At 35.3% G+C, this 26601-nt stretch overlaps 1 protein-coding gene across 1 annotated transcript in view; it reads right to left on the minus strand.

Annotated features, from left to right (window-relative positions):
• Nucleotides 1-26601, minus strand: part of LOC100117476 (aromatic-L-amino-acid decarboxylase) — a 745226-nt gene that overhangs the window by 716482 nt on the left and 2143 nt on the right. Inside the window, exon 2 of the mRNA XM_031925521.1 lies at nt 3970-4083. Coding sequence (XP_031781381.1) covers nt 3970-4083 — 114 coding nt within the window. The remainder of the gene's footprint in view (nt 1-3969; nt 4084-26601) is intronic.

Here is a 26601-nt window from a genome sequence, read left to right on the forward strand (position 1 = left end):
GGTCCAGTCCAATATTATTATAAAAATCATGATAGAGTAGGTTAATTTTCGGTTATTCTCTATAGGATTCCGTTTATGTTACATTATGAGATATAAATGTAAGTGTCGAAATGGCTAAGTGGTCAAGTTATTCGTCTACTATTCAAAAGGTCTCGGGTTCGAGCCCAGGTTTTAGCGATATTTTTTTTACAATTATTTATTTCAACTCTGATTGCACCCTGAAATCCATCACTGAATTCAGTCTGAAATCAACGCTGAATCCACGTTGCGTTTTCGGACAAAGTCAATGTTGATTCAACGTGGATTCAATACTGAATCAACGCTGATTTCAAACTGAAATCAATATTGAAATCAGCATTGAATCAACGTTGATCGTTTTGACGGGGCAAACATCATGCACATAATTATTATAGACGCACCTTTTAGCGGTTCTCGAATATCCCACGTTTTGAATGGCATTCTATAAGAAATGTTTAGGAGATGCTCAAATGTATTAATTTCCGCGTGCAATAATCCCAAACCATACTTCAGTGATTCAGCAACAGGAGTGAAATTATTGCCAAATTCTCCAAACTGATGAGACGTTATCTTACAAATTGGACATCTACTGGTTGCTCTATTTCCCACTATTACATTTAAACATTTGCCATCAAAAAGAGTTTGTGTAACTTCATAAGAAACGCAAATGTTTTTTCCATTGGACAGACTAAATTTATAAGAACTGAGATTCTTTATTTCATTTTCTATTCGATTGTATTCACGTATGGTCGAATCATCTGTTTCTTTTTCGAATGCAATCCTTAATGGTCGACAAAGCCTTACACTTTGAGGAATTGGATTGATCCATGATTTTCCATCAGACTTATTAGAGCTTATTTTAATGATAATGAAGCTTGTAACGAAGAGGGACTGCTCGGAAACTTCGCTTTCATTTACAGCATCCTTACATTTTTTATGTGCATTTTTATGGCCTGAAGAACTATCGAACCCTACAGTTACAGAAAGCATTAAATCAATCAAGTCGTTGACACTCCAGTCCAAAGTAACTGCATTGCAAAGTCGCTCACTAGTTTTATTTAACATCTCCTGCATGGATACCACAATCTGTACCTCGGAAATATCGTAACCATTTAGTAGACAAAGCTTTGGAAATTCCTGAATAGCAGGGATAAATGGGAGCATTTCTCATTTTACAATCTTTAGATAAACTTATGTAAGAATTTTTATTCAAGTTTTGCTCTAAATAAAATGCTGCAGCTGAATCTGATGTATGTATCAATATATTTGACTCACACTGTTGATTATTCTCATTTTGCGTTCCATTGGATAAAACAGTATCATCTACGGTGACTTTTCTTGGTCGTCCTCTATTATGCTTATTTTTTCTATTTCGTCCGCCCATCTTATGAATTATAACGATATATGATTTTGTGAATAGCGTGTATAATCTTCAATAAATTTAACATATACAGGGGGTATGCCGAAAAAAATTGATTCTAGCCTTCTGCAATGAAAAATTTTTAAGATGAATTTATAAATTTGCATATCTTTGTTAAAATAGAAATTTTGGCATTTCTTCGTTGTCTTTTTTTTGTTCGAGAATTCATCTAAAAAACTTTCGGCTTACGAAATAATTGTAACAATGAAAAACTCCCAAGTTTGACAACATTAAATTTTATTACAAAACGCAAAAGAGTTTGATAAACTAATTTTATTAACCTATGTTTTTTCATTTGCAAAAAAGTGTGGACTTTTTGAATTTATAAAATTATATAATTATGCAATTTATGAAATACTTTATAATTTATGAAATACTTTATAATTTATGAAATTACTTTTGAAATTATGCTAATTTATAAAAGCAGAAAAATAAATAATCTTTGATTGAAACATAAAACGAGACGTTATTTGTTACATACAAAATGATAGAATAAAATATCGGTAATATGTCTATACTCGTGTCTACGGTAAAGCATAGGCCTTCGGCTTGTCTGGAGGTTAGGGGTTTGGAGTCGTTTGGTTAAAAAGCACAACCATTTAGCCTATTTGTTCTTTAGGGGTTTAGGGTTTAAGGCTCTTTAGTTCACATGTACAGGCTACAAAGATCACACATTTGTAAACAAGTTTTTTTGAAAGTTAAAATTTTTTTTCGACATTTTCGTCCACCACATTGGTTTCGCCATTTTGTATTTTTAAAATCTGATATCAGATTTGTAAAGAGCGATCTCGAAAACCCCTATATACAAACCTTCTACAAAATATTATGGATTGAAGTATACTTATAGTTATTTTGTGTTAGGGGTGGTTTACCCCCCTAAGGGGAAGTATCTATGAAAAAACCGAAAAACTTAATTTGTTTATTATAGATGTTTACAAATTTTTTCCAAATTTTTTAGTCGTTTAAAACTTTTTTATTATATAAAATTTTTTTTCGATATTTCCGTCCGCCATATTGGATCTGCCATTTTGAATTTTCAAAATCTGATAACAGATTTGTAATCAGCGACCTCGAAAACCTCTATATACAAACTTTCTACGAAATATTATGTATTGAATTACATATTTACAGTTATTTTGTGTTAGGGGTGGTTTACCCCCTTAGGGATAATATTTATGAAAACACCGAAAGACGTCAACTAAATTTTGTTATTAAGGATGTTTAAACATTTTTTCCAATTTTTTTTAGTCGGTTTAAACATTTTTATTATAAAATTATGCCAAAAAATATATGTTTTCAACCCCTATAAAATAGGGGATGCTACCCTTACTCTTCAAATCACCATGAAATACTTGCTCTTTTTGTAAGAAATAACCTCCAATTTGTTTCATTGAAAAATATTAATTTTAAGCCGAGATATTTAAAAAAAACGCTTTTTGGGGGTTAACTTTAGGGGAGGTTTTTACCCCTTAAAAGTGAAAATTAGCCGATAAAAAAAAATACGTGTCTCTTATTTTTTTATGTTCTACAACATATATGAAAATCATCAAAATCGGTGAGTTCGGGTTGGGTACCTTTCCTTGTAAGACGGCGCAAGCTCGTGTAGAGCTACCAGGAGGTTTACCGCGGGATGAAACATCCTTACCCCAAGGGAGATCGGACGCGAGGACGCGCTCGCGCTCTGAGCGAAGCAAGTCCAGGAAAAGAGACGCATGGCCGTCTAATAGTCTTACGAGACCTTACAGCTACTAATGAACAGCGCGAGCAATTTGGACGTAAGGCGGAATAACACCGTAGAAAGGTTAGAGGTGCAAGAGTTTGAATCCGCTAGCTTCGTTCGTAAGACGGGCATCCAGCGCTAAAATAGGTGGTACCGTGACCTTTGAGCACAATGAGGACGCAAGAATGCGCGAAGAGAAAAGCGTTAATTTTTGCGTTAGCGTCCGATATTCAACGTGCTATCTGGGGCTATTACGCTTCTCCATTACCCAACATGGACGGTCGTCTCCGCGAACTGCAGATAACGAGAGACGTACCAACGTTAGACCTCAGCAAGACGGCGGATGCGAAGCAAAGCATCACCAAGTGGATGCCGCCTTGAAGATGAGAATTTGTTGGAGGTTCGTTGCAGAGGGAGTTTCTCGATCCGATACCGGTCGTGTGACAGTAAACAGTTTCCAATGCACCTAAATTTTTTCAGATTTTTAAATTACTTTTTACCAAAATGGTAGGGAGCCAAAAATGTCAATTTTTGCATTTTTTGGGTTTTCAGTACAAAATAATTAATTCATAGCTCCTTAGGGAAGCATGTTTCACTATAGACATGAATATACCCGTTGATTCCTCCTTCTGCTTGTTGCACACAAAATACTATTTTTCTGAGCACTTTATATACATTTTTGGGAATTCCAATTGCATGGTGTTTCTTTATTTCGCAACATGTAATAATAATAAAAGGCTACAAAAAGTGCAAGTAACTTAAAACGGACAAAAATATCATGCATTTTAATGACTCTTAATCATAAACTTACCCAAGAGAATCCTATGCAACCAATAGCATCGGAGAGCATATCCCCAAGAATAGAAGGAAACGAATTTCCAGCTGGAAAGTATGCATGGAATCGTGGATGCTGCCAATGCGTTATCTACACCAAAATAATAATAATTCAAATAAATTCATAGTTTTTAAAAGAACTAATGAGTTGCATAAATTTTATTTTATTCAATAGGATTATACATATTTTTGACTGAATTGGCTGATTCCAATAATTTTAAGAGACGTTGTGGATCGCTAGTGTGAAATGCAGCTTTTAAGGTAGTTCACCGGAATATTTATTTTCTTAGGTATCGCTCTAACTTTGTTTACATGTTTAATTAAGTGTCTTCTACAACGTGGTTTTTTTTCACCCCCCAGGTGATATTATTTTTAAAGATATTGAACCTTGACATTTTGTATTTTATCATGGGAAGCCTATACCGAGTCCGAATTTTGAGGATGTTTAGTTGAATTGCGAAGCGAATTTATACCGAAGATGCTATGTAGCCTCTTAGCGCCAAAGCGGGAAAGCTGCCGCGCTCCGCTCCAGGTCCTGCGTCCCTGAAGGTGCTGAGCAACATAATTGTAATATTTAGACTTGAAAATTTATTAAACTAAATTGAAACTTCCAAAAGCTCGCTGCTGCTCGCCTTGGCCGTGGCGTCGTTGGGCAAGCACGTTGCGTGGTTGGCGTTTTGGAGCTGTGGGTTTGGTGTGATCTCGTGTGTGGCTCGAGCGGTTCTGATCGCCTCGGCTCACGCTATCTCTTCCTGCTCATCCAAATCTTTGCGAGGGCGCAGCACCTGCTTGCGTGGTCGCTTCCTGTCGCCATCAGAGATTTTGGCGGGAAGCGCCCGAGGCTCCACAATTATTCTCAGAATATTTTTAAAAACTAGCTTATTTTGTAAAATAGCAATATAAATCATGGAGAAAAAGTTGGATAGGGCAAACTAAGCCTTTTTTTAAAATACAACAATTCAAAGTTTTCATCCCATGCTATCAGTATATCTATATAGGTACGCAGTTTTCCTCTCTCTTACAAGTTTTGAGAGTATTTTATACTCTAAACAATTTATATCACCATTCTAACGTTTCATACTATAAATTGTAAGGTTTTGACATTAGATAACACTGTAAAATATCGTAAAAAATGAATTTATAATAAAAACCCTAATTGAGTACCACTGTAGTCGGCGAACTACCTTAACATTTAAAATCGTTTATAAAAGGAAAACACAAATGATTAAAAATAAACAAGCCATTTAAATGAAAAAACAAATTTAAATTTTAAAAATAAATGCCCTTCCCCATGGGAACCAAGAGAGATTAAATTAAATTAAATATTAAGACAATCGCGAATAGAACCGAATTCGCGCACATAAAAAAATCTCGATGTAAAATATTAAAACGCGCTGGGCATTCATCACAGTCTGAGTCCAAATCAGAACCCGGATCCTAATTCGCCAGAAACAAAAAGAAAATACTTTATGAGGACCTTATTCCATTAAACACCGCAACGAAGCAGCGGTAAGCACGATGCTCGTACACCAATATCCGACGAGCACACAGAGAATAGAAGGAAGTAACAAGGAGGAGAAATCAAGAAGACAAGATAAGAAATTCGCCCACACATTCGCAAAAAGCACAACGCTCACACTACATCCGCACGCCTTACATATAATATTATAAAAATATAATATTACTACACAATAAGAGTACGTGTTTCAAAGCTGAGAAGTCGTTGATATACGCATGGACCGAGCGCATAGCAGGTCGTAAAAGTTGCGATAACTCAGATAATAGAGCGCGGAGACACGGCGGAAGGCCAGAAGAGGACCAGCCGCGTTGTTATAAGAGAAGAAATTCTTATCGACAATAATAAAATTCTGATTGGTCCACACTACTCCAAAATTCAAACGCCGAAAGGAGAAAATCGACGTCCAAGCCTCTCATTAGCTAAGTACTCACCCCTCCGGGAAATTAGAAGAAAACGGTTGCAAGAACCAGAGAATATATAAACTCTAGAACACAAGCCGAGAAGACTGTCAATTTTTATAAATTTCTTGGACCGTGCGGAAGCTCTGCCCGTTTCTTTATCGGTCCACGTTTTTGTATCTCTGAACAAAACTTTACCTTGTAAACAAAGTTCTATTTTCATAAGTGTCGCAAGTTCGGTTCAATTAACATCGATCGTACTACCTTGTATCACCGTCGTAAATTATTGTATTCGATACAATTTTATAAAAAGCATTATAATTTTATAAAAATTCGAACATCTGTGTGTGTGACAGTGTATTTTCGATTGTGTCAAGACAAAAAATTTAAGTAAATTAAAAACAATCCTACAAATTCATAGAGTGTGTATATCATTTCTGCAGCTTTCCGATCCTATTGCGCTTCCAACTGAGAGAACGAGCAGGTAGCGGAGCAGTCCGAACCAGATAGAAACAAAGGTAAGTGTCTTTCGATACGGCAATAGGCCACCACTGTATCCATCTCTTTCTCTTATATCCTCCTTTTAGCTCATTAATAACCGGATATTGAAAGATTCTAATTTTGCTTATTTATCGCAAAATAGTATTAATAATTTATTAATTTATTTATAAAGACACATGGCGCAGGAGTAACGGAACAGGAGGTCGAAATAAGTTTGACACAACACAGAATTTAATGTAAAAAAAATCTTCAATATATTTATTTATTTTGTTTTGAAATAGGGAAAGGAATTTTTATGTATTCTTTATTAAATTTAAATTCATCGAATTATAACGTAAACGAAAATAGATATTATGTGAAAATTGATCAGACAAAATATTTCATAATTAAATTGAAAATGAACTTAATTTTTATATGAACGAATTTGTATATAACAAAAATAAATTTAAATACTAATTTCAGAAATGTTGCTAGAGTAATGAATAAAATCTATTGTGTGATACGCCACGTGGAGACGTATGCTCAACGTATAGATTTAGGTAAACTTTTATGAGTTCTAGAAATTTATATTCCACGTAAAGATAATGAAATTGACGATACAATTATTTACGGAGTTGTTAGTAAATCTGAAATGAAGGATATCAAATGACGAACTGCGTCCTGGGGTAACTGACTGGGGTCTGACGTAGCCAGCCCAGTCAGACGGCACGAAGCGGTATTTTTACACCCTTTTGGAGGCAGGTTAGTTTATTAATTTTGTGCTGGAGACGAGCTGTAGCTTGTCTCCCCCAGTTTGGGCTTAACGCCTTATTCCTGGGTGCACGTTAATATAAAATAAAAAAATCAAATTGCTTTCTCAGTGAAAAAACTTCAGTGAGAAATTACCAAATAATCACTACTGATGCTTGAGTTGATGTCACAGGATGTCACGTTCCTTGTGATCTCGTGGCTGCAGTGATTGAGTCTCTCTTTCACACGACGACAGGGCTGATAAGGATGATGTGCGCTGCGGCGTGGTGTATTGTTTAGAAGTTGTAGAGAGAGTGAAGATGGCTCCGCACGACGCCAGCATGCGAGCGTACCCCGTGCTCGACAAGATAAACTCAGTAACGCATTTACATAAACGTAATGCTGTTACTGAGTTTAATTACGCGCAGAAACCCCGAAGAGACCCGAGCCGCCGGCAGCAGCGTAGGAGCGAGAGAGAGCGAGAGAGCAGTCCGAGCTCCGAAGCGAGAAAGTAGGCGGGGCTAGCGCGCACTTGCGTACTATGTGCTTTTCGCTCTCGCGCTTCATGAAAGACCCGTACCTACAAAAAATACTTTTTCGGGCGCAAGTGCCCGCTTACCTTGATTCGCGCCAAACTTATACCTTGCAATATGTTCCGTCGTAAGCACTGAAATTCGCGGATAATGGCGCTCTCGTCGCACTCGGCGCGTCTCGCACGCATCTTCCTAAACACAATATCGAGATATCGGCATTATCTCCATAATACCACCGTTCAATTGTGTCCTCTCCGATCATTACGCGTCTTCCTGCAAAACCAAATGGCCTGCACGTAAGCGACACCATAAAAAGGCTCAGCAAAGGTTGAGCGCTAATGAGGGTCTGGGGAGGCCCGCTCGCCGTCGGCTGGCGCGACGGCCCAGCAGCGGCCGGGCCCGCACTCCCAATTCAAGCTCGGCCGAGTACTTTACGACGTGTTTAGCCCCGATTCAGCTTCTCTCTCCCAACTGCTGTGACGCTTGGGAGGGGGAAGCGGGGGAGGAGGACCGAGGTAATTTGCCACCAACGGAAAAATCTAAAATCAGTCCAGTTTGGTCAGCACTGAGGTTCAGTTCGATCCTGGTAGAGATCTGAAACTCGGAGCAGACACCATAACAGAATATTGAAAATTCAAACAAGTCTTGTTTTTCTTACTTGTTGAATCTTGCCAACTCACGCGCGCTTGACCAGGTCGATTCTCGCCAAATCTGACGCTGCGACTCCTGTCACAGTTGAGGTTTTAGAATTGCCGACGCGACGAGAGCTCTCACCTTCCTATCCCGAACATCCCTTTCACGCGGTCACCGAGACCAGCGGGAGACACGTCACGTGCTCCCCACTCGTTCGACGCGGTCGCAAGGCCCGTAGGAGACGGATATCGCTCTCCTTACATACACTCACACTTCTATACATCGATCCACACCTTATTTTCGTTCATAAAATTATCTTGTATTTCATAAATTCAGTTTCGAGAGAGGTTTCATGCCGCAATGCTTTCCTCTCTCTAGAACCCTAATAAATATTATCATTGTGGCTCTAAAATAGTAAGTTTATTTACCTCAATTCCTAACCGATTTAAAAAACATTTAATATCGAGTATTCTCCATGTTGGAGAGTTCTCGAACTATAATTCATGGTGCCTCCTGTGAGGTGTGTATCTCGCGTTAACCTGTAATACACGAAAACACAGTGTTAACACGCCAACAGCAAATCTTTAGTCCAAGTCCAGGATCACGGACCTTTCAGAACATCGCTATCTACGAAGGACGCCTGACTTCCAGTGCTACGTACAGCGGTTACCATCTACTATAAAGATAAGTAACTTCAGTGTTTAAAAAATACAGCACGCGTAACTAACTTAACGTGCTACTTGCCTAAGTTTGTGTCCTACAATCCTATCAGTGCACCCGGGGATATACAAACTAGTATCTCGAGATACAAGGTTAGGTGCACGCTTATAAACCGAGAATCCTTCTTTGACATCGCTAAACTTCACCGCCGAATAAGTTACTTATCATGGCGAATCGAGTAGCAGTGATAACCCAGAAATGCGTCTCGTTGCGTAAGCAAATCGATACCTTGACGGACGCAGTAGATCAAGGCAGCATCGGCAGTATTGAGGCACAACTACGAAGATAAACGAAAAATTCAAAATACGGCATTTTTACCGATACTCCCCTATCCAGTTACGGAATATTCCACAGTATTTACTGCTATGTTAAATTTCAATGAAATTTTGAAACAATTAAATCAAGAAAATATGCCTTTATTCTGCGACGAAGGAATTTATAGAATAGCTCGACACATACAGTTACTCCGTCCAGAACAATTCAAAATTTTGACTTTGATGCTAGGAGGTTTTCACCTACAGAAAATGTTGCTTTCATGCATCGGAAAATATCTAAATGAAATCGGAGTGGACCATATTTTTATAGAGACTGAATTATTCGGAGTGAGTGTAGTCGAGCAAGTTTTAAATGGTTCGCACTATGCAAGATCAGTTAAAGGATTATTTATACTTGCAAAAGCCTTACAACGAATTCAGAATGAGGCGTTTTTAAATGAATGCGATTCAGAAAAATATGACAATGAATTAAATACTATCAAAGCTCTTCAGGATGCGTTCGCGGAAGAAAGTTTTTCTGAATGTAAAACTCTGCATACCATTTTTAATGAAAATTCTGATTGTCTCATGCAAGATTTCAAAAATTTTATAATAACTAGAAGCAAAGAATCGCCAGCATTTAAATATTGGAGTAACTTTTTACATTTACACCAACTACTAAGACATTTGATTCGAGCAGATCGAACTGGCGACTGGGATCTACATGTGAATAGTGTTGAGTTATGCCTGCCAATTTTCTTAGTCTTTGACCGATCCAATTATTCATGTTGGTTACCTCTATATTTTCATGATATTTCAACGTTGCAAGAAAAAAAGCCTGAACTATATAAAGAATTTAAAAGTGGTAATTTTGTCAATAATAAATCGTTAATTCCATACACATCTGTTGCAGTTGATCAGGGCTTAGAGCAATCTATAAATCGTTCTCAGAAAAGTAATTCAGGTATCATAGGTTGCACACAAAAGAAAACATACAGCTTGGAACTTGAATTATCATGATTTTAGCAACCAATAATTATTATAGAACAATTACAAGCGTTAAGTCTGAAAATGATGAATTACACACTCATCATAACTTCAGTTTAGCTTATACTAAACTGTCTGAAGAAGAAGTAAATAAAATCAAAAACTATATCACATCACATAGTAGTAATCCATTTAAGAGTGGCAGCGAACCTTTAAAAAATATAGCTACTCAAGAATTGGCTTCTTTAGAATGTTGTACCCCACTGTTGCATATATTTGAAAAAAGCTGTACGATTTTTCAAGATTTTCACCAAAAAAGATTTGTAGAAAAATTAAATAGCATATCGGATACAATTACAAAAGTCAATTTGCCGAATTTCAAGACTGCCAAAAACGACCGATAAGTCTCATTCAAATATGACGATTACGAAACAATCGAAGGTTGTGCATAAAATAATTGATATAGCTAAAGAGAGAAATTATAATTTGCAGCAATTATTTTCGTTCGAATTGACTAAAAAAAACTTTTTGTTTAATGAAGATGGAACTATGAAAAAAGAAAAATCAAAAAGTGATCTTGTCAAAGACTTGGAGAAAAGATTTCAAATTCAAACTAATCAAGATATTTTTGACCTTAGTAATTTCACTTCAATTGTCGACGTCATGCTGCACTGCCGACAATTGCGATGGAAAGATATGCACACATTTCAAGATTTTGCGGATGCTTTTTGCAAGCGTATTTCTTATTTAGCAAAAAAAAAAGAGTAACTCGGATAGATTTTGTTTTTGATTCATATGTCGAAAATTCAATCAAATTAAGTGAAATATTGAAAATGTACCAAAAACAAACGATTCATCTTGAGGTTATTGACGAAACGGAGCCATGTCCAAAGCAAGAAAATTTATTTTGGGGATCAAACCAAAATAAAACATTATTGCAAGATTTTCTTCGTAAATATATTTTTAAAATAAGTGAAAAACTTTGGCCAGGAATAGAAATTGTGTGCAGTGCAACGGCTGAAATGCCAAGTCAATCGAATGAACCTTCCAGCGCTGATACATTAGATATCTTACAAAGAGCTGATATTGAAGAGGCTGATTGGAGGTTAATATTACATATATTTCAAGCATGTTCTTTAAGAATAAAAAAAAAATATTGGTTTTATCATCAGATACGGATGTTGTTGTATTGTTATTGCACTATTGGATCACGTTCGAAGAAAAAGGTTTGTAGGTAAAATTAATTAAGTAAAGCGCCTTTAAATTTGCATTAAATGAATGTACATCAAATAAAATGTGGACTTTTTGTATTAATTATTATTGATTAGTACATAGAGAAATTGCGAGATATTAGTACATAAAGAGATAGCGTGGACGACCCGTTAATCAATTTTTTTGAGTTATTTATTAAATATGTATTTATTACAATTTTGATAGACTTGACCACGGCTAAACCTGCTTTAAATCAGTCATTATATTGTAAAAAAATGTTTACTAACGGTAATCATACTTTTTTCCCCGAAAAATTCCGGAAAAAAACACCGATTTTAACCTAAAAATGGCCCTAACTCAAAAACGTACAATTTTTGAGACTGGTAACCTCGAAAAATGGATTCAGCACACCAAAAAACATAAAGTAAACCCAAGTTACCGAGGGGACCTCGAAAGAACACCAGGACCCCACCTGGCGCCCGGACTATGTTCCCGCGACCCTACTCTAACCAATTATCGAGCTATTTGCCCTTGTTTCCAAAGTACGGGCGCGGATCGAAGTGAAAGCAAAGATCGGCGGACAAGTGCTTCAAACATCAATAATATTTTAGATCTTTTCAATTTTTATCTTAAAGTATATACCTGTAAATTGTACAAAGTTATAAATCTAACATATGTTTAGTTAAAAGCAGCATAGAATTTCAAGGATTACCACAACACAAATAGCTAAGGCAGTAAGATAATAGATTGTGAAGTTGAGGACCGGGGTTCAATCCTCGGTTAGGACAGAGTTTTTTTTCATTTTTTTGCGGTATATTTATTTGAACTAGTAACGAATCTATTTTTCATAATTGTTTAGTAAAAATAAAATAATTTAATTTATTTTAATCAAAACAAATACTTCAATTTTATGAGAGATTTCTGACATGATTTCTAACGTGATTTATCACGTGAGAAATCACGCCAAATAGTCACGTGATAATCGTGTGATAAATCACGTTGTAGAAGAAGTATGATGGTTATCGGCACTGCAATAGTCCTGTTGGTGGTAACGTAGGTATCAATTTTGACCACAGGTGTTGCACCCAGTACAGTTGAGAGTAAATGCTTAGTCTAGCAAAAATTATGTTTAGCGGATACGCTGGACGTAACATCCGTAACGTTTGTGGATGCATTAGAGACCTTATTGAAGAAAATGACGTATTAAAAGACGTTATAAAAAGACGTTATTAAATGACGTCATTGGACGTGTCACAAATTGGAACAAAAAATAACGTCATTTTATAACGTCATTTTATAACGTCTTTTGATAACGTAATTTCATGAGGTTATTTTTTTCAACAGGGAATGTATTGTGGCACAACTTTCATAGGACTCCATCGTCGCCACTAACATACTACAAACATTTCCAGGCTTAAAGGATATGGGCCACGGGATAAGCGATGATAAAATTTGACAAATTCATAATATGGGTAGCTAATATGATATTAAATTTTAATATTGACACCATACAAACTTTGAACAAAAATAAACTTAAACAAAACACATAATAACTTTATAGCACAGTGTGGCTAAAATCCGCTGTTAAGTCACTCCTATCTGTGACTAAAGTAGTCCTTTTTTGCACCGTGTTTATCACACTCGCTACGCTCATGCGCTAACCTCATGGTGCAAATAAAGACTACTTTAGTCACGAATAGGCGAGACTTGCAAACTTAAGCAGTCTGTGCTATAAAATTTTATACGATACTCTTGACTTAAATAGTTCAGTTTTACACAGTGCTTAGCGCCTTCGCTACGCTCGGGTGCTAACTGCTGAATATTTTAATATTTTAATCAGCCCGCCTGAGCTTACGGCATAATGAGCCCGTGTTATTTATCCGCGCATGCATATCCTGATTTCTAGAAACATTTTCAGCCTAACACAGAAGGACTCCGCCACTCTCCGCGGCCCGTCCAAACGGAGACGCTAAGCAGCCGAGGTAAGACCTTCGTCGTCACCGAGACGACATTTTGTTGACTGGAGATGATCTAACGCGACAGTCCGATGCTTGGCAGGGCTAGAATAAACGATACGCACCGGTAGATTACACACCTATATTACAAACGGACATGACCTTATTACGGCCACTTTAGACGTACAGATTCCACGCAACGCTCCCAAAACTTACTTCTACAGAAATTACAAAAGGATCTGTGCTGAGAAGTTAAGGGACTTTCTCGGCATATGTGACTAGTCATCCCTCGCCACCTCATCACTTGACGATTGCATTGCTATTATAAATGCCAATCTTACGAACGCCATAAATCTTTTCGCTCTATTACGTACCATGACCCCAGGACCAAAGCGGCACTCGTGGTTTACCACGACTCTTCATGACCTTGTGACTGAACGAAACAGTCTATACAGACAGTTCCACAGAACTCATCTATCCTAGGATCTATATTTTCATAGACTTGCTAGGGACGATGCTTACAGACAGATCGAGGAGGCTAGGCTGAATTATTATCTATCACGCCTGTCAACCCTGACCGACGTCGGTGAGATATGGACAGAGCTAGAAAAACTCGGAATTATCACTAAAAGAGAAAACATCCCTTCTTGTTTCTCCTTGGAGGATTTAAACATCTATTTCAGCAAAATTTCCAACGACCTGCATGCTTCTGCTATTGATGATTTTCTGCGGAACCTCGAAAGTCTTAAATATCCTGAATATTTTCAATTCAGGGAGATAACGGATTCAGACGTGTTGTCTGCAGTATCACACTTCGACCCTCAGACCAGGGGCAGCGATGGCATCCCGAAGATTGTCATTTCCAAGGCATTTCCAGTACTCGCTCCCTTACTTTGTCGCATATTTAACCTGTCTTTGAGTGAGTCACACTTCCCCTTAGCCGGAAAGAAGAGTCCTCGAGGAGGGGATATATATATGTATGTATATATGTGTGTGTGTGTGTGTCTATATATATATATATATATATATATATATATATATACATACATACATACATACATACATACATACATATATATATATATAGTATTAGAGTGACCTCTTTGTAATTCGCATCTTATTTAAACCTCTTTTACAGTGTGTTTACTTATGTAATTATATTATACATTATATTAAGCGTGAACACTTTTTCTCCGGTTATCCGGTCCTTCAGGGTCACACTATCTATTTTTCTTAATTTTATTAATATTATATAGTAACCGTTATAGTAACCGTTTTGTAATTCGCATCTCAGTTGAACCTCTTGTACAGTGCGTCACATGGATGAATAAAGATTATTTTAAGATTGGTCCAGATGAAAGGGATGCTGCAGATGATTATTTGTCTAGATATGCTGTTTTTTAAAGTCTTTTATTTGAGAATATAAAATAACGAATGCTTTATGTATTCATGCATATCATAAGATATTATCTGTAGAGTTGGTCCAGATTAAAGAGATGCTGCAATTAAATATTTGTGCACCCTGCTGAAAAAAAATCATGTGATTGATCACGTGATTTATCGTGTAATTTAGCAAGTAATTAATCATGTGATTAATCACATTATATTATTGACTTTATCATCACGTGATAATACAGAAATCAATAAAAAATTAATAATTAAAATAAAATATGTGCATCTCTAATACTATGAAGTAATTCCACTTTTGGTTCATCGTGTCTCTAGAACGAGCGCAGCTAATGTTTTTGCAAGTGAAAAGGACTTTTGATGTTTGTAATATTGGAACAAATTATAAAGTTAATGTATCATACATTCTAATCAAATGTTCTCAAATTTTATTAATATTTGATTTTTAAGGAAATGAATTAAACAACACAGGCACTTATAGTTTAACTTAATTGCCTTTATTTAAAGTAAGAGAGAGCGAGTATTTAAGACAGTTATAGTTTGGAGCAGGGCGGAAACGTAAGTTAATGAGATAAAGGGTTCCACGTGCCTGTGCTATAGGTTTTCGACGTGTACTTCGATCATCACCTATCGATAGCTGATTAGTATGATCGATGTACATGCTCTAGAAGTAGAGCGCGAACATTTAAAATACATAAATATTTAATTGAATTCTTAAAAAATACTTTTTACAAACAACAATATTAAATTCAGCATTGCATGGGCAAATATTAAATACAATAGCGACTGCAAATGCTATAGCAAAAACACCGCAACCATAATAATAATTAGTCTGATACTGTACTTGTTCAAAAAATATGCGTAAATCTTAATTTGAAAATACCCCTTCAATAAAAATTTTATGATTATCATCAAGACATTTTTTTTAATACTATCAAAAATTCTTTATGTCTATCAATGGGTTGAATATTAGACAATCTCTGAAAATTAACTGCAGATTGCATATCAAAAATCCAGAAAAATTTTATAATGTTGCAAACAATTTTTACCCCTCATTTCCCGTATGGAAATTTTCAACAATATTATAAAGCAAATCCTGTTACAATGCCGCTACCATAAGCGGGTCTTGGGCGTTGTCGTCCAGATCGGACGGGTGGGTGCCTATCACCACTACACAGCGCGTCCTTAGGATGCGGATAGAGGAACAGCCCCTGAGAAAGAGGTTTGCTGCGAATAAATTGAATAAGCAGCCGCGAACAGCCGATAGGAACAGGCATGGGTGTGATGAGCCCACACTGTCGAACGCATTCATCTAGAAACACTACGCAAGCACCAAAACAACAAAAACACTTCACATTATCTCTTATCTCTCAATCTATCTCTTTCATCACACATTACAAAAATGGGCAAAAATCCTGCTGCCGAGGAGGATGCGGGAGCGATAACAACTGCCCCGAAAGGGGATGTGTAGAATGATTCGTCACCTGGTCTTACGCGGCAACGATGCCAGCGAAGGCGCGCTGCCTTGCAGGGGGGCGTTAGGATGCGAGAATGAAACCGTAGTGTGTCTGACGACGAATTGACACTGTCCTCGTCAAAGTCGGAAAGCTCTCATTCTTAGTTCTAGAGAGGTATGGGGGTTATCACCTCTAGAACGGTGGACTCACCTGCGATCGGAACAGGATCCGAAGCGTGCGGGTTTAACATAACATCATGGCTCAAAAAAATCAAATCCGAACCAAAAGGGACTTAAGGGTCCTGAACTTGGAATGTTCGCAGTCTATACAGAGCAGGTGCGTTTAAAGAACTCGTAAAGGAAGCTGATAGGTACAATCTAGATTTGGTAGCAATACAGGAATCGCGGTGGCCAGATGGCGGAGTACTAGCATCGGGTAACTTCACGCACCTGTATGGGGCCGGGAGTGGGGGATCTCTAGGCACCGGATTTCTCGTAAGCAAAAGCATCATACATTCGGTTAAAGGTTTCACATCCGTCAATGATAGGCTCTCGTACATCATTATCGAAGGTGAATGGTATAGATATGTATTTATTAATGTACACTGTCCTACGGAGGACAAAGAAGAAGAAGCTAAGGATCTCTATTACGAAACTTTAGAGCAGGTAATCGACCAGTTCGCGTCTTACGACACAAGAATAGTATTAGGCGATTTCAATGCTAAAATAGGTAGGGAGGAAATGTTTAGGCCTACTATAGGGAAGGAAAGCCTGCACGAAGCCAGCAATGATAACGGTATTAGGGTCATAAATTTCGCGGCGGCAAAAGATCTTATAATCAAAACTACGTGTTTTAAGCACAAGAACATACACAAGGCAACGTGGACATCGCCGGACGGGGCCACACAGAACCAAATTGATCATTTCCTCATTGAAAAAAGACGTCATACTGATGTTCTTGACGTAAGGGCTTACAGAGGGGCAGATAGCGACTCGGACCACTTCCTAGTAGTAGCCAAATTAAGAGCTAGACTAGTAGCGAATCAAAATAGTAAGCGAGCAAACAAGGTAGAAAGCTTCGATATTGAGAAACTACGAGATAGAACAGAGCGAATTAGGTACCAGATAGAAATTAATAACAGGTTTCAGGCACTTGAAGAAGCAAACACATCGCCGGATGGGAACGACGAACCGAATAGCTTATGGGGGGACATCGAAAAAACGGTAAAAGAGGCCGCGAACAAAGTACTGGGTAAAAAGAAAAAGCCAAAGAGCAAACCATGGTTTGACGAAGAGTGCGAACTCTGGTTTGAAAAGCGCAAAAAGGCTAAATTAGATAGCTTACAAAATAGAAGCGATAGGACCGTAAAAGAGTATTCTAACGTAAGGAAACAGACGAGCGCGATCTACAGAAATAAGAAGCGGGAGTATCAAAAGAATCTTATTAGGAGAATAGAAACTAACAGTAAGGAAAATAACCCCCGCGAAATGTACAGAGGGATTAACGCCATCAGAAAGGGTTTTAGGAGTAGAGCGCAATTGATGAAGGACGAAAACGGGGACCTCGTAACAAATGACAACGAATTACTGTCGCTGTGGAAAAATTATTTCGATAAATTATTAAACGTGCACGAAAATAGCGAAGAATTAGGGGACGAAATTCACACTGCTGAACCCCACGTGGAGGAACCGAGCTACCAAGAAGTAGAGGCCGCGATTAAAAAACTAAAAAACAATAAAGCCGCGGGAAATGACTCTATACCAGCTGAGTTACTCAAATATGGGGGCGTCGAGCTCACTTTCGAAATCTATAAACTAGTATGTGCCATCTGGAAAAATGAAACAATCCCCGAAAATTGGAAGGAATCTATCATTATACCGATTTTTAAAAAGGGGGATAAGATAGACTGCAATAACTATAGGGGTATTTCACTTTTAGCAACGTGCTACAAAGTTCTGTCAAACGTAATACAAGCTAGACTCACTCCATTCGCGGAAGATATAGTAGGAGATTATCAGTGCGGATTTCGGCGCAACAGATCGACGAGCGATCAAATGTTTACCATAAGACAGTTGTTAGAGAAAAAGTGGGAATTTTGCGAAACCATACACCAACTATTTATAGATTTTAAAAAAGCGTACGACTCTATTAAGCAAAGCAAAATGTATCAAATTCTAGTATTTCTCGGTGTACCGAAAAAACTCGTGAGATTAATTCAAATATGTCTGAACGGAAGCACGGGAAAGGACCGAGTAGGCGGTAATGTATCAGAACCCTTTATGATACGCGATGGTTTAAAACAAGGGGATGGGCTCTCTACGGTGCTGTTCAACTTAATGTTAGAGTATGCCGTTAGAAAAATGCAGGTTAGCGAGCTGGGCGCAACGCTTAACGGATTTGGGTACGACCATAAATGATAGAAATGAGATTAATGTCGAAATAAATAAGAGACTCCATTCGGGTAATGCTTGCTTCTACGCCGTGAGTAATTTACTTAAGTCGAGGCTGTTGTCTAAAAACGTTAAAATAAGAATATACAGGACAATAATACTGCCGGTGGTTCTGTACGGGTGCGAAACGTGGGCTCTCACTAAGCAGGCGGACAACCGTTTTAGGGTATTTGAAAATAAAGTCTTGCGAAAAATATACGGTCCGAAGAAAGATGAGGAAACCGGGGAATGGAGGAGACTACACAATGATGAGTTACACAATCTGTACGCGTCACCAAATATTAACAGAATAATAAAATCGCGCAGATTGGGATGGGCAGGGCACGTAGCGAGAATGGGAGACGACCGTACGGTAGCGCGTGTCATGAAGGGCAGGCCGATGGTAACGCGACCTCTAGGTAGACCTAGACGTAGATGGGAGGACAACGTAAAAGCGGATCTAGTAGAAATAGGACGGGTGGGTGTCGATCGGAGAGGTGCATCTTGGGTGGGGTTGACACAAGATATGGCAGCGTGGAAGGCTTGCGTAGATGAGGCGATGAACTTTCGAGTTCCAAATGCCATGTAAAAAAAAAAAAAATTATAACGCAAATCACCGTACGATTGTGATACATTTCGGTACATTACTGTAGACTTGTGTACGTTGACGTACATTCGCGTACGTTTTGGGTGGAATTCGGACATTTAATACAGCATTATACGTAATCGTACGCAAACGTACGCGATTGTGCGCTAACGTACGCAAACGTACGCCAACGTACGCCAACGTACGTGACCGTACGAAAAATTGCTTGAATATACTCATTTATACGAATATGTACAGCTTTATATATTTCAGAGATTAAACAATTTTTTTACATAAAATTTAACGGTTCTAAAAGATACTCGCTTGTGCATAAGCGTATGTAAGCGTACGCAAACGCACGTAAACGTACGCAATCGTATACGTGAAAGTACGAGAACGTACGTGAATGTACGCGAATGAACGCTAGTGTACGCGAATTTACACAATTATACATGTTTGTATACAATCGTACAGAAAAGTAATATTTCTTTTATTTATATTAAATGTTTTATAAAAAAAATCATTTATTTAATAATTATATCTTAAGTTAGTTTAGATATTTAGTAAGCATTGCTTTGTTAAGGGAACTTATAATATTTAAAAAATTTTTTGTTTAAATCAAATTATTAAAAAATAAAAATTTTGCTCACAGCCAATGTTTTCGTGTTATTATCTGGATGGTAAAACCGTATTGGCCCTCATTATGTAAATTTTATAAATTTTATTAATTTAAAACAACTTCGAAAAAATATACTATAGGTTAAAAATTTGTTGATGATTATGACCTGATAATCAGCTGATTATCATTAGCATTTTATCTCATATAAACGCATATTTGTAACTATCAATTAAATAAAAATATTAAGTTGTTATCACCAGATAATTAGCTGACGTTGACACGATTACCAGCAGATTATCAGCTGATTATTATTAACTAATAATCAGTTGATTGTCTTCTGCTTTTTTCAGTAGGGCCATGTCCTAATAAATTACAACTTCCAATTTTTTCATACTTATTTAGTCTGTTATTATTACATATATTGTTACATATATATCTTATATTGTATGATATACAATGTTTTTGATAAAGTAATGGTGATTGCTGATATACCATTAGTCTATAAACAATTTGCTGCGCAATACAATTATTACTTTTTATTTCTAGTAACAATCTTTTTTCATTTTCAAAATCAAATGTACTTAATGCCAGTTTTCAACTGTATCGTTTAAATGTAATAATAAGTGAATATTTTAATACGTGTACTGTTTACCGTATAATTTTTCAATAATATACATTTACCTACATCAACGTACGGTCGCGTACATTAACGTACATTGGCGTACGTTCGCGTACGTTTGCATATTTTGCCGTATATGCTGATCTAAAGCCTTTTTTGTAAATGTAATCAAATTCGGCACGATACTGTACAACGACATATATCCACGTACATTCGCGTAAGTTTCTGTACAATTGTGTAAAAAATGTCCGAATTTCACTCAAAACGTACGCGAACGTACGCGAATGTACAGCATTGTAACAGTTACATACTGAAATGTATTGCAAATGTACGGTTATTATTTCCATTCGGGTTGTAAACTAATGTCACATCGACAGTGACGAATTGTCGTAGAAAAGTATAATGTTTTAATACATAACAAAATTACGTCAATGTTCTCGCCAGTGATAAATAACTATATGCATAGATAACTTTTTTGATTATATAAAAATTTCATGTTGCTTATTAGATAATAATGAAATATCATATTTTTCCATTTGCTTACTGAAATTTTAGCGTCTACATTTTCATGATGATCAGTGATTAAATAATCAAATATTAAGAAATATACAATAATAAGAGTTTAGAGTATTTTTGTTTTGAATTTAGAATTTAAAATTTATTTTTTTGAATGTCATACATTTTTAATATTTTCAGTTTCAAAATTTTACCTTCCATTATAAATGAACGCGTAATTTTCGGGTTTCAAGACTTTATTATTTAAAATTTTTACTTCTACCCCTGTTAGGAATTGACATTAGAAAAAAAAAGATCTTAAGGGGGCGGATACACCTTAAATAGTTAAAAAATGAAAAATTTAATTTTTTATTCATATTTTTCCCGAGTTGTTTAAAAAATGAATTAAACTAATAAATATATTCAGGTATTATGTAAGAAACATAAAACCATGTTTATATGTGCCATATTATCAGGTATGACATTTCTTCGAATGAAAAAATTAAGAATTTCCATTTATTTAGCTACCGCAGACTTACTTGAGATTTGGGCTTCAAAGAGCACTTTTATACTAATAGATATGCTTTAAACACATATGGTTTCCCGATGAGTGTGGGGTTTTACAAAAAAAAAATAAAATGTAATAAAGTGTAAAAAAAACGTTAACAAATCTGAAAATGTAAGAAAGTGTACAAAAACGTATGAGAAAAAAGGTCCGAAATCCAACAAAAAGGTACAGTTTCTTACAGTTTCTTACATTTTTTTACGTTTTATTACAATTTATTACAATTTTTACAGTTTTTTCCACTAGGGAATTAATATCAATATATATCAGAATTAATATCAATTATATCATAAATATTATAAATATTATAAATATTAGAACTCCTCTCCATAATGTAAAATTAGTTTGAATAGGAACAAACGTGGGAGGATAACCCTTGGTTTTTCAGAAAATAAACAAACAAACTATTAATCTATAAACATTGGCAACGTTTCCTCCAGGGTGAGGACCTTTTCAAGCCATAATAATAAACTATATAATACCACAATTATATCATAATATTAATATCCGGACAACTTTTTTAAATAATATTTTTTTGTAAAACCCCACACTCATCTGGAAACCATATGTGTTTAAAGCATATCTATTCCTCTCTTTAAAAAATGATGGCCTTTGTTGTGAAGCATTTAATACGTGATTCTGATTAGTTGCTGGTTGGTTGCCTAGGCAACGAGATCAGAACCGCGCTTTAAATTCATAACCCTCAAAACAATCATAACTCATAACCCTGGTAGAAATGTTTAAGGTGTTTAAAATGAAATGTGAAAACCTTGATAACAGATAAAATATATGTAATATAACTAGCAAGAAATTTTAGTAAAAATTAATCATTACCAAGAGTGTGTAGTATTATCCCTAACCCTATTTGAAGTAGTAATAAAGTGTGTCAATATTATTTAGTTTTTTTTGAAATGTCAGTGAGAAGTTCAATTAAAAGAATAAAGAGTTTGAAGATATACACACGCTGTGCCCAAAGTTGCCCCGGTGAGGTTTGGGAGGTGAATTTAAAGAAAAGTTCAGTATCCGAGTCAGTAAGTTTAAGTCTATCATTATACAATGCTCTTTGAATTTTAAAAAGGCTACTAGACAACTAAAATATAACACTGCCACTTCCTATGTTACCTAGAAATATGTAACCTAGATGATTCTGATTTTTAAACTGTTTTTGTTCATATTTTCACATCCAGGCTTATGCGAATTTTTTAATTGAGCAGGTCAAATTTTACTTATAGCCAGTTACGCAGAAACTACTATCTCTAGCACATTGTATTTCTGGTTTCTACCATATTTTTACATGGAGAAAGTGATAAATGTTTTGGCTTTTTAGTCAAGGTTTTAGGTAATTAGAATTTTGACTTTTAATAGTTGTGAGAGATTTTGAGACCGATACCTGTTACTCCATTTTTGCATTTTTTCTCATTCGAAAACTAACGGGTCTAGAGAGCTCATATTTTGCATATAGATTACTTTTGTGATTGTGGAAAGATATTTAAAGTTGAATCAACGTTAACTAAAATACTTTTGTGTTCGACTACAGCACCCATGATAATTATTTAGTCGTATAGCATGAGTTTGCATTCACATCAGTGTTATAGTCGAACACAAAAGTATTTTAGTTAACGTTGATTCAACTTTAAATATCTTTCCACAATCACAAAAGTAATCTATATGCAAAATATGAGCTCTCTAGACCTGTTAGTTTTCGAATGAGAAAAAATGCAAAAATGGAGTAACAGGTATCGGTCTCAAAATCTCTCACAACTGTTAAAAGTCAAAATTCTAATTAATGCCTTGACAAAAAAGCTAAAATACTTATCACTTTTTTCATGTAAAAATACACTGGAAATCAGAAATACAATGTGCTAGAGATGGTAGTTTATGTGTAACTGTCTACAAGAAAAATTTGATACGCTAAATTAAAAAGTTCATATGGGCCTCGATGTGAAAATATGAATGAAAACAGTTAAATCATAATCATGTAGGTTACATGTTTTCTAGGTAGCATAGTAAGTATCTGTGTAAAATTTCAGTTGTATAGCTTTTTTATAATGCAAATAAATGGCATTGTAACGATAGACAAACCCACTGACTCTTATACTGAACTTTTCTTCAAATTCACTATTCTAACCAATGATGACGACATTGAGCATTATTAATATATTTATTGAAAAATAGTTTTGAGGGATTTATTAACATGTTACATGCTTATAAAATATTAGCAGACGTTAGTGTGCCGCACAACACTTATAATAGATTTTCTACCAGTGTTATTAGACAGAGATAGAATCAAGAGCGCGCGAAGCGCGCCTTCATTCCTAGTAGTATAAAAGTGCTCTTTGAAGCCCAAATCTCAAGTACGTCTGCGGTAGCTAAAAAAATGGAAATTCTGAATTTTTTCTTTCGAAGAAATGTCATACCTAATAATATGGCACATATAAACATGGTTTTATGTTTTTTACATTATACCTGAATATATTTATTAGTTTAATTCATTTTTTAAACAATGCGGGAAAAATATCAACAAAAAATTAAATTTTTCATTTTTTGACTATTTAAGGTGTATCCGTCCCTTTAAATATTTTGAAATGTTTATTAAATATTGTATAATTATTTTTAGTTCCTTAGGTAACGAACCCTGTTGAAAATAATAACGTCATTTTATGACTTCATTGACTGACGTCATTAAATGACGTTAAATACCATTATATTACGTCATTTGACGCTACAAATTGGAACCTTTATGATGTCATTATTTTCAACAGGTTGTACTTCTAAATACTTCAAAATTGATAAAATGGTTGCCTATATAGGTGCTACCATCCGGATGGTAGTACGGAAAATGGAGGCTAATGGCCAAGAAATTAATAATTTTTAATTATTTTATTAAACAAAAAATATTTAAAAAACATTATTTCTTTGGCGTTAGCCCCCATTTTCCGTACTACCATCCGGATGGTAGCACCTATATAGGCAACCATTTTATCAATTTTGAAGTATTTAAGAGTATTTAGAAGTACAACCTGTTGAAAATAATGACGTCATAAGAGGTTCCAAATTGTAGCGTCAAATGACGTAATATAATGACGTCATTTAACGTCATTTAATGACGTCATAAAATGACGTTATTATTTTCAACAGGGAAGAAATATTTATAAATTATTTAAAAAATATTGATATACAATATTTTGATGAAATATTTCAAAATATTTATATACAATATTTTTTTTAAATGTACGGAACAAATTTAAAAATTATATGTGAATTTTATTTTTGCAAGGTTCTATGAAAATTTTATTTATGTCTATAGGACGTTCAAGTTTCTGTAATTTATATATTATGAATATTATATTTCTGAATAATTTATGAATATATATCTGAAAAAATTCAAGAATTAAAAAACCTTGACGTGACGGGGATTTGAACCTATTATATATACATATAGGTGGTTCTCTGTGAAATCGAAGATATGAAAATTTTTATTTTTGCCCAAACTGTATATATGTATTCAATATGTTGTACCTGACTCCCAAAAAAAATACTTTTAAAGCCCTCTATATATATATATATATATATATATATATATATATATATATATATATATATATGTTAAGGCTACCTTATTTGCATTTTAAACCTTAAAATATACAAATCTGAATGTTTGATCCGGACTCCGACAACCTTAATACAGTTAAAAGATATCTTTTTATACTAAAAAAATAGCTGTAAAGTTTTAGAATGGGCCTGACCTTTAACTAGAAGTTATGTAGAAAACAAACATGATATAATGGCTAATAAGTGGTTTTACATTCAAATTTAACACTTATAACCTAGTACATTTCATGATTACCGATACCATCATGTGTTTGTATCGGTAGACATGAAATTTACTAGGTTATAAGTGTCAAATTTGCATGTAAAACCACTTATTAGCCATTATATCATATTTGTTTTCTACATAACTTCTAGTAGAAGGCCAGGCCCATTCTGAAGCTTTACAGCTACTTTTCTACTGTAAAAAGATATCTTTTTACTGTATTGAGGTTATCGAAGTCTGGATCAAACATTCAGATTTTTATATTTTAAGGTTTAAAATGCAAGTAAGGTAGCCTTAACATATATATATGTGTATATATATATATATATATATATATATATATATATATGTATATAGGGCTTTAAAAGTATTTTTATTGAAAAATTCAGAAAATTTCACGAAAAGAAGTATTCGGGTAGTTTTAGTTAAAAATGCATCCTTTTTAAGCTAGAAATCATTGAAAATAGGCAAAAAATGCAAAAAATTGCTTAAAACCTCAACTTTAACCAGCTAGAACTCGAAGCCAAATGAAGGAATCGTGCCAAAATTTTTTTTGGGAGTCAGGTACATATTTATATGTATTTCAACCAAGCGACACCAGGAGCGAGGTGAATCGCAGTAGTTTTACTATTACAAAGCTTTCTCTAGAAAAAGTAAAATACGATTATGTACTTACTGTAAAAAGTGATTCTATGAAACTGAAAATTAAAGAAGACATATGTTATAACATAAGTAAAATTGTGATCCACTCATGTCATAATGTTTACTTTATGTATACAGATGCATTTGAATTTATTTTTGAAAATTATAGTAGTAAGCTCATGATATAGGTCTATAGAGAAGCAATATGTATGAAACACGATCAAATAAATGTACATACATGCTTTTTGATATTACACTGAAAAAAACACAGCCATTTTAACTGAACTCGCACCAGTAATCCGTCATTGTACGAAGACTCCCCAAGATTACCGTAGCGTTCAGCAGTTTCAAAGAATCAGTTCGGTTGTTTTTGCTGGTGTCCCGCGTAAGTGACCAATTTTACGAATCGCGACTCGCAAAAACTACCAGTGGTACACCGTTGTTCTTGCTGAACAGTCTTTACGGTGGCAGAACGGTTAAAACTACCGGACTTTACAGCAGAAACGACTGTGTTTTTTTGTCAGCGTAGACAAAT

This window comes from Nasonia vitripennis (assembly GCF_009193385.2).
Source record: "Nasonia vitripennis strain AsymCx chromosome 2 unlocalized genomic scaffold, Nvit_psr_1.1 chr2_random0010, whole genome shotgun sequence".
NCBI lineage: Eukaryota > Metazoa > Arthropoda > Insecta > Hymenoptera > Pteromalidae > Nasonia > Nasonia vitripennis.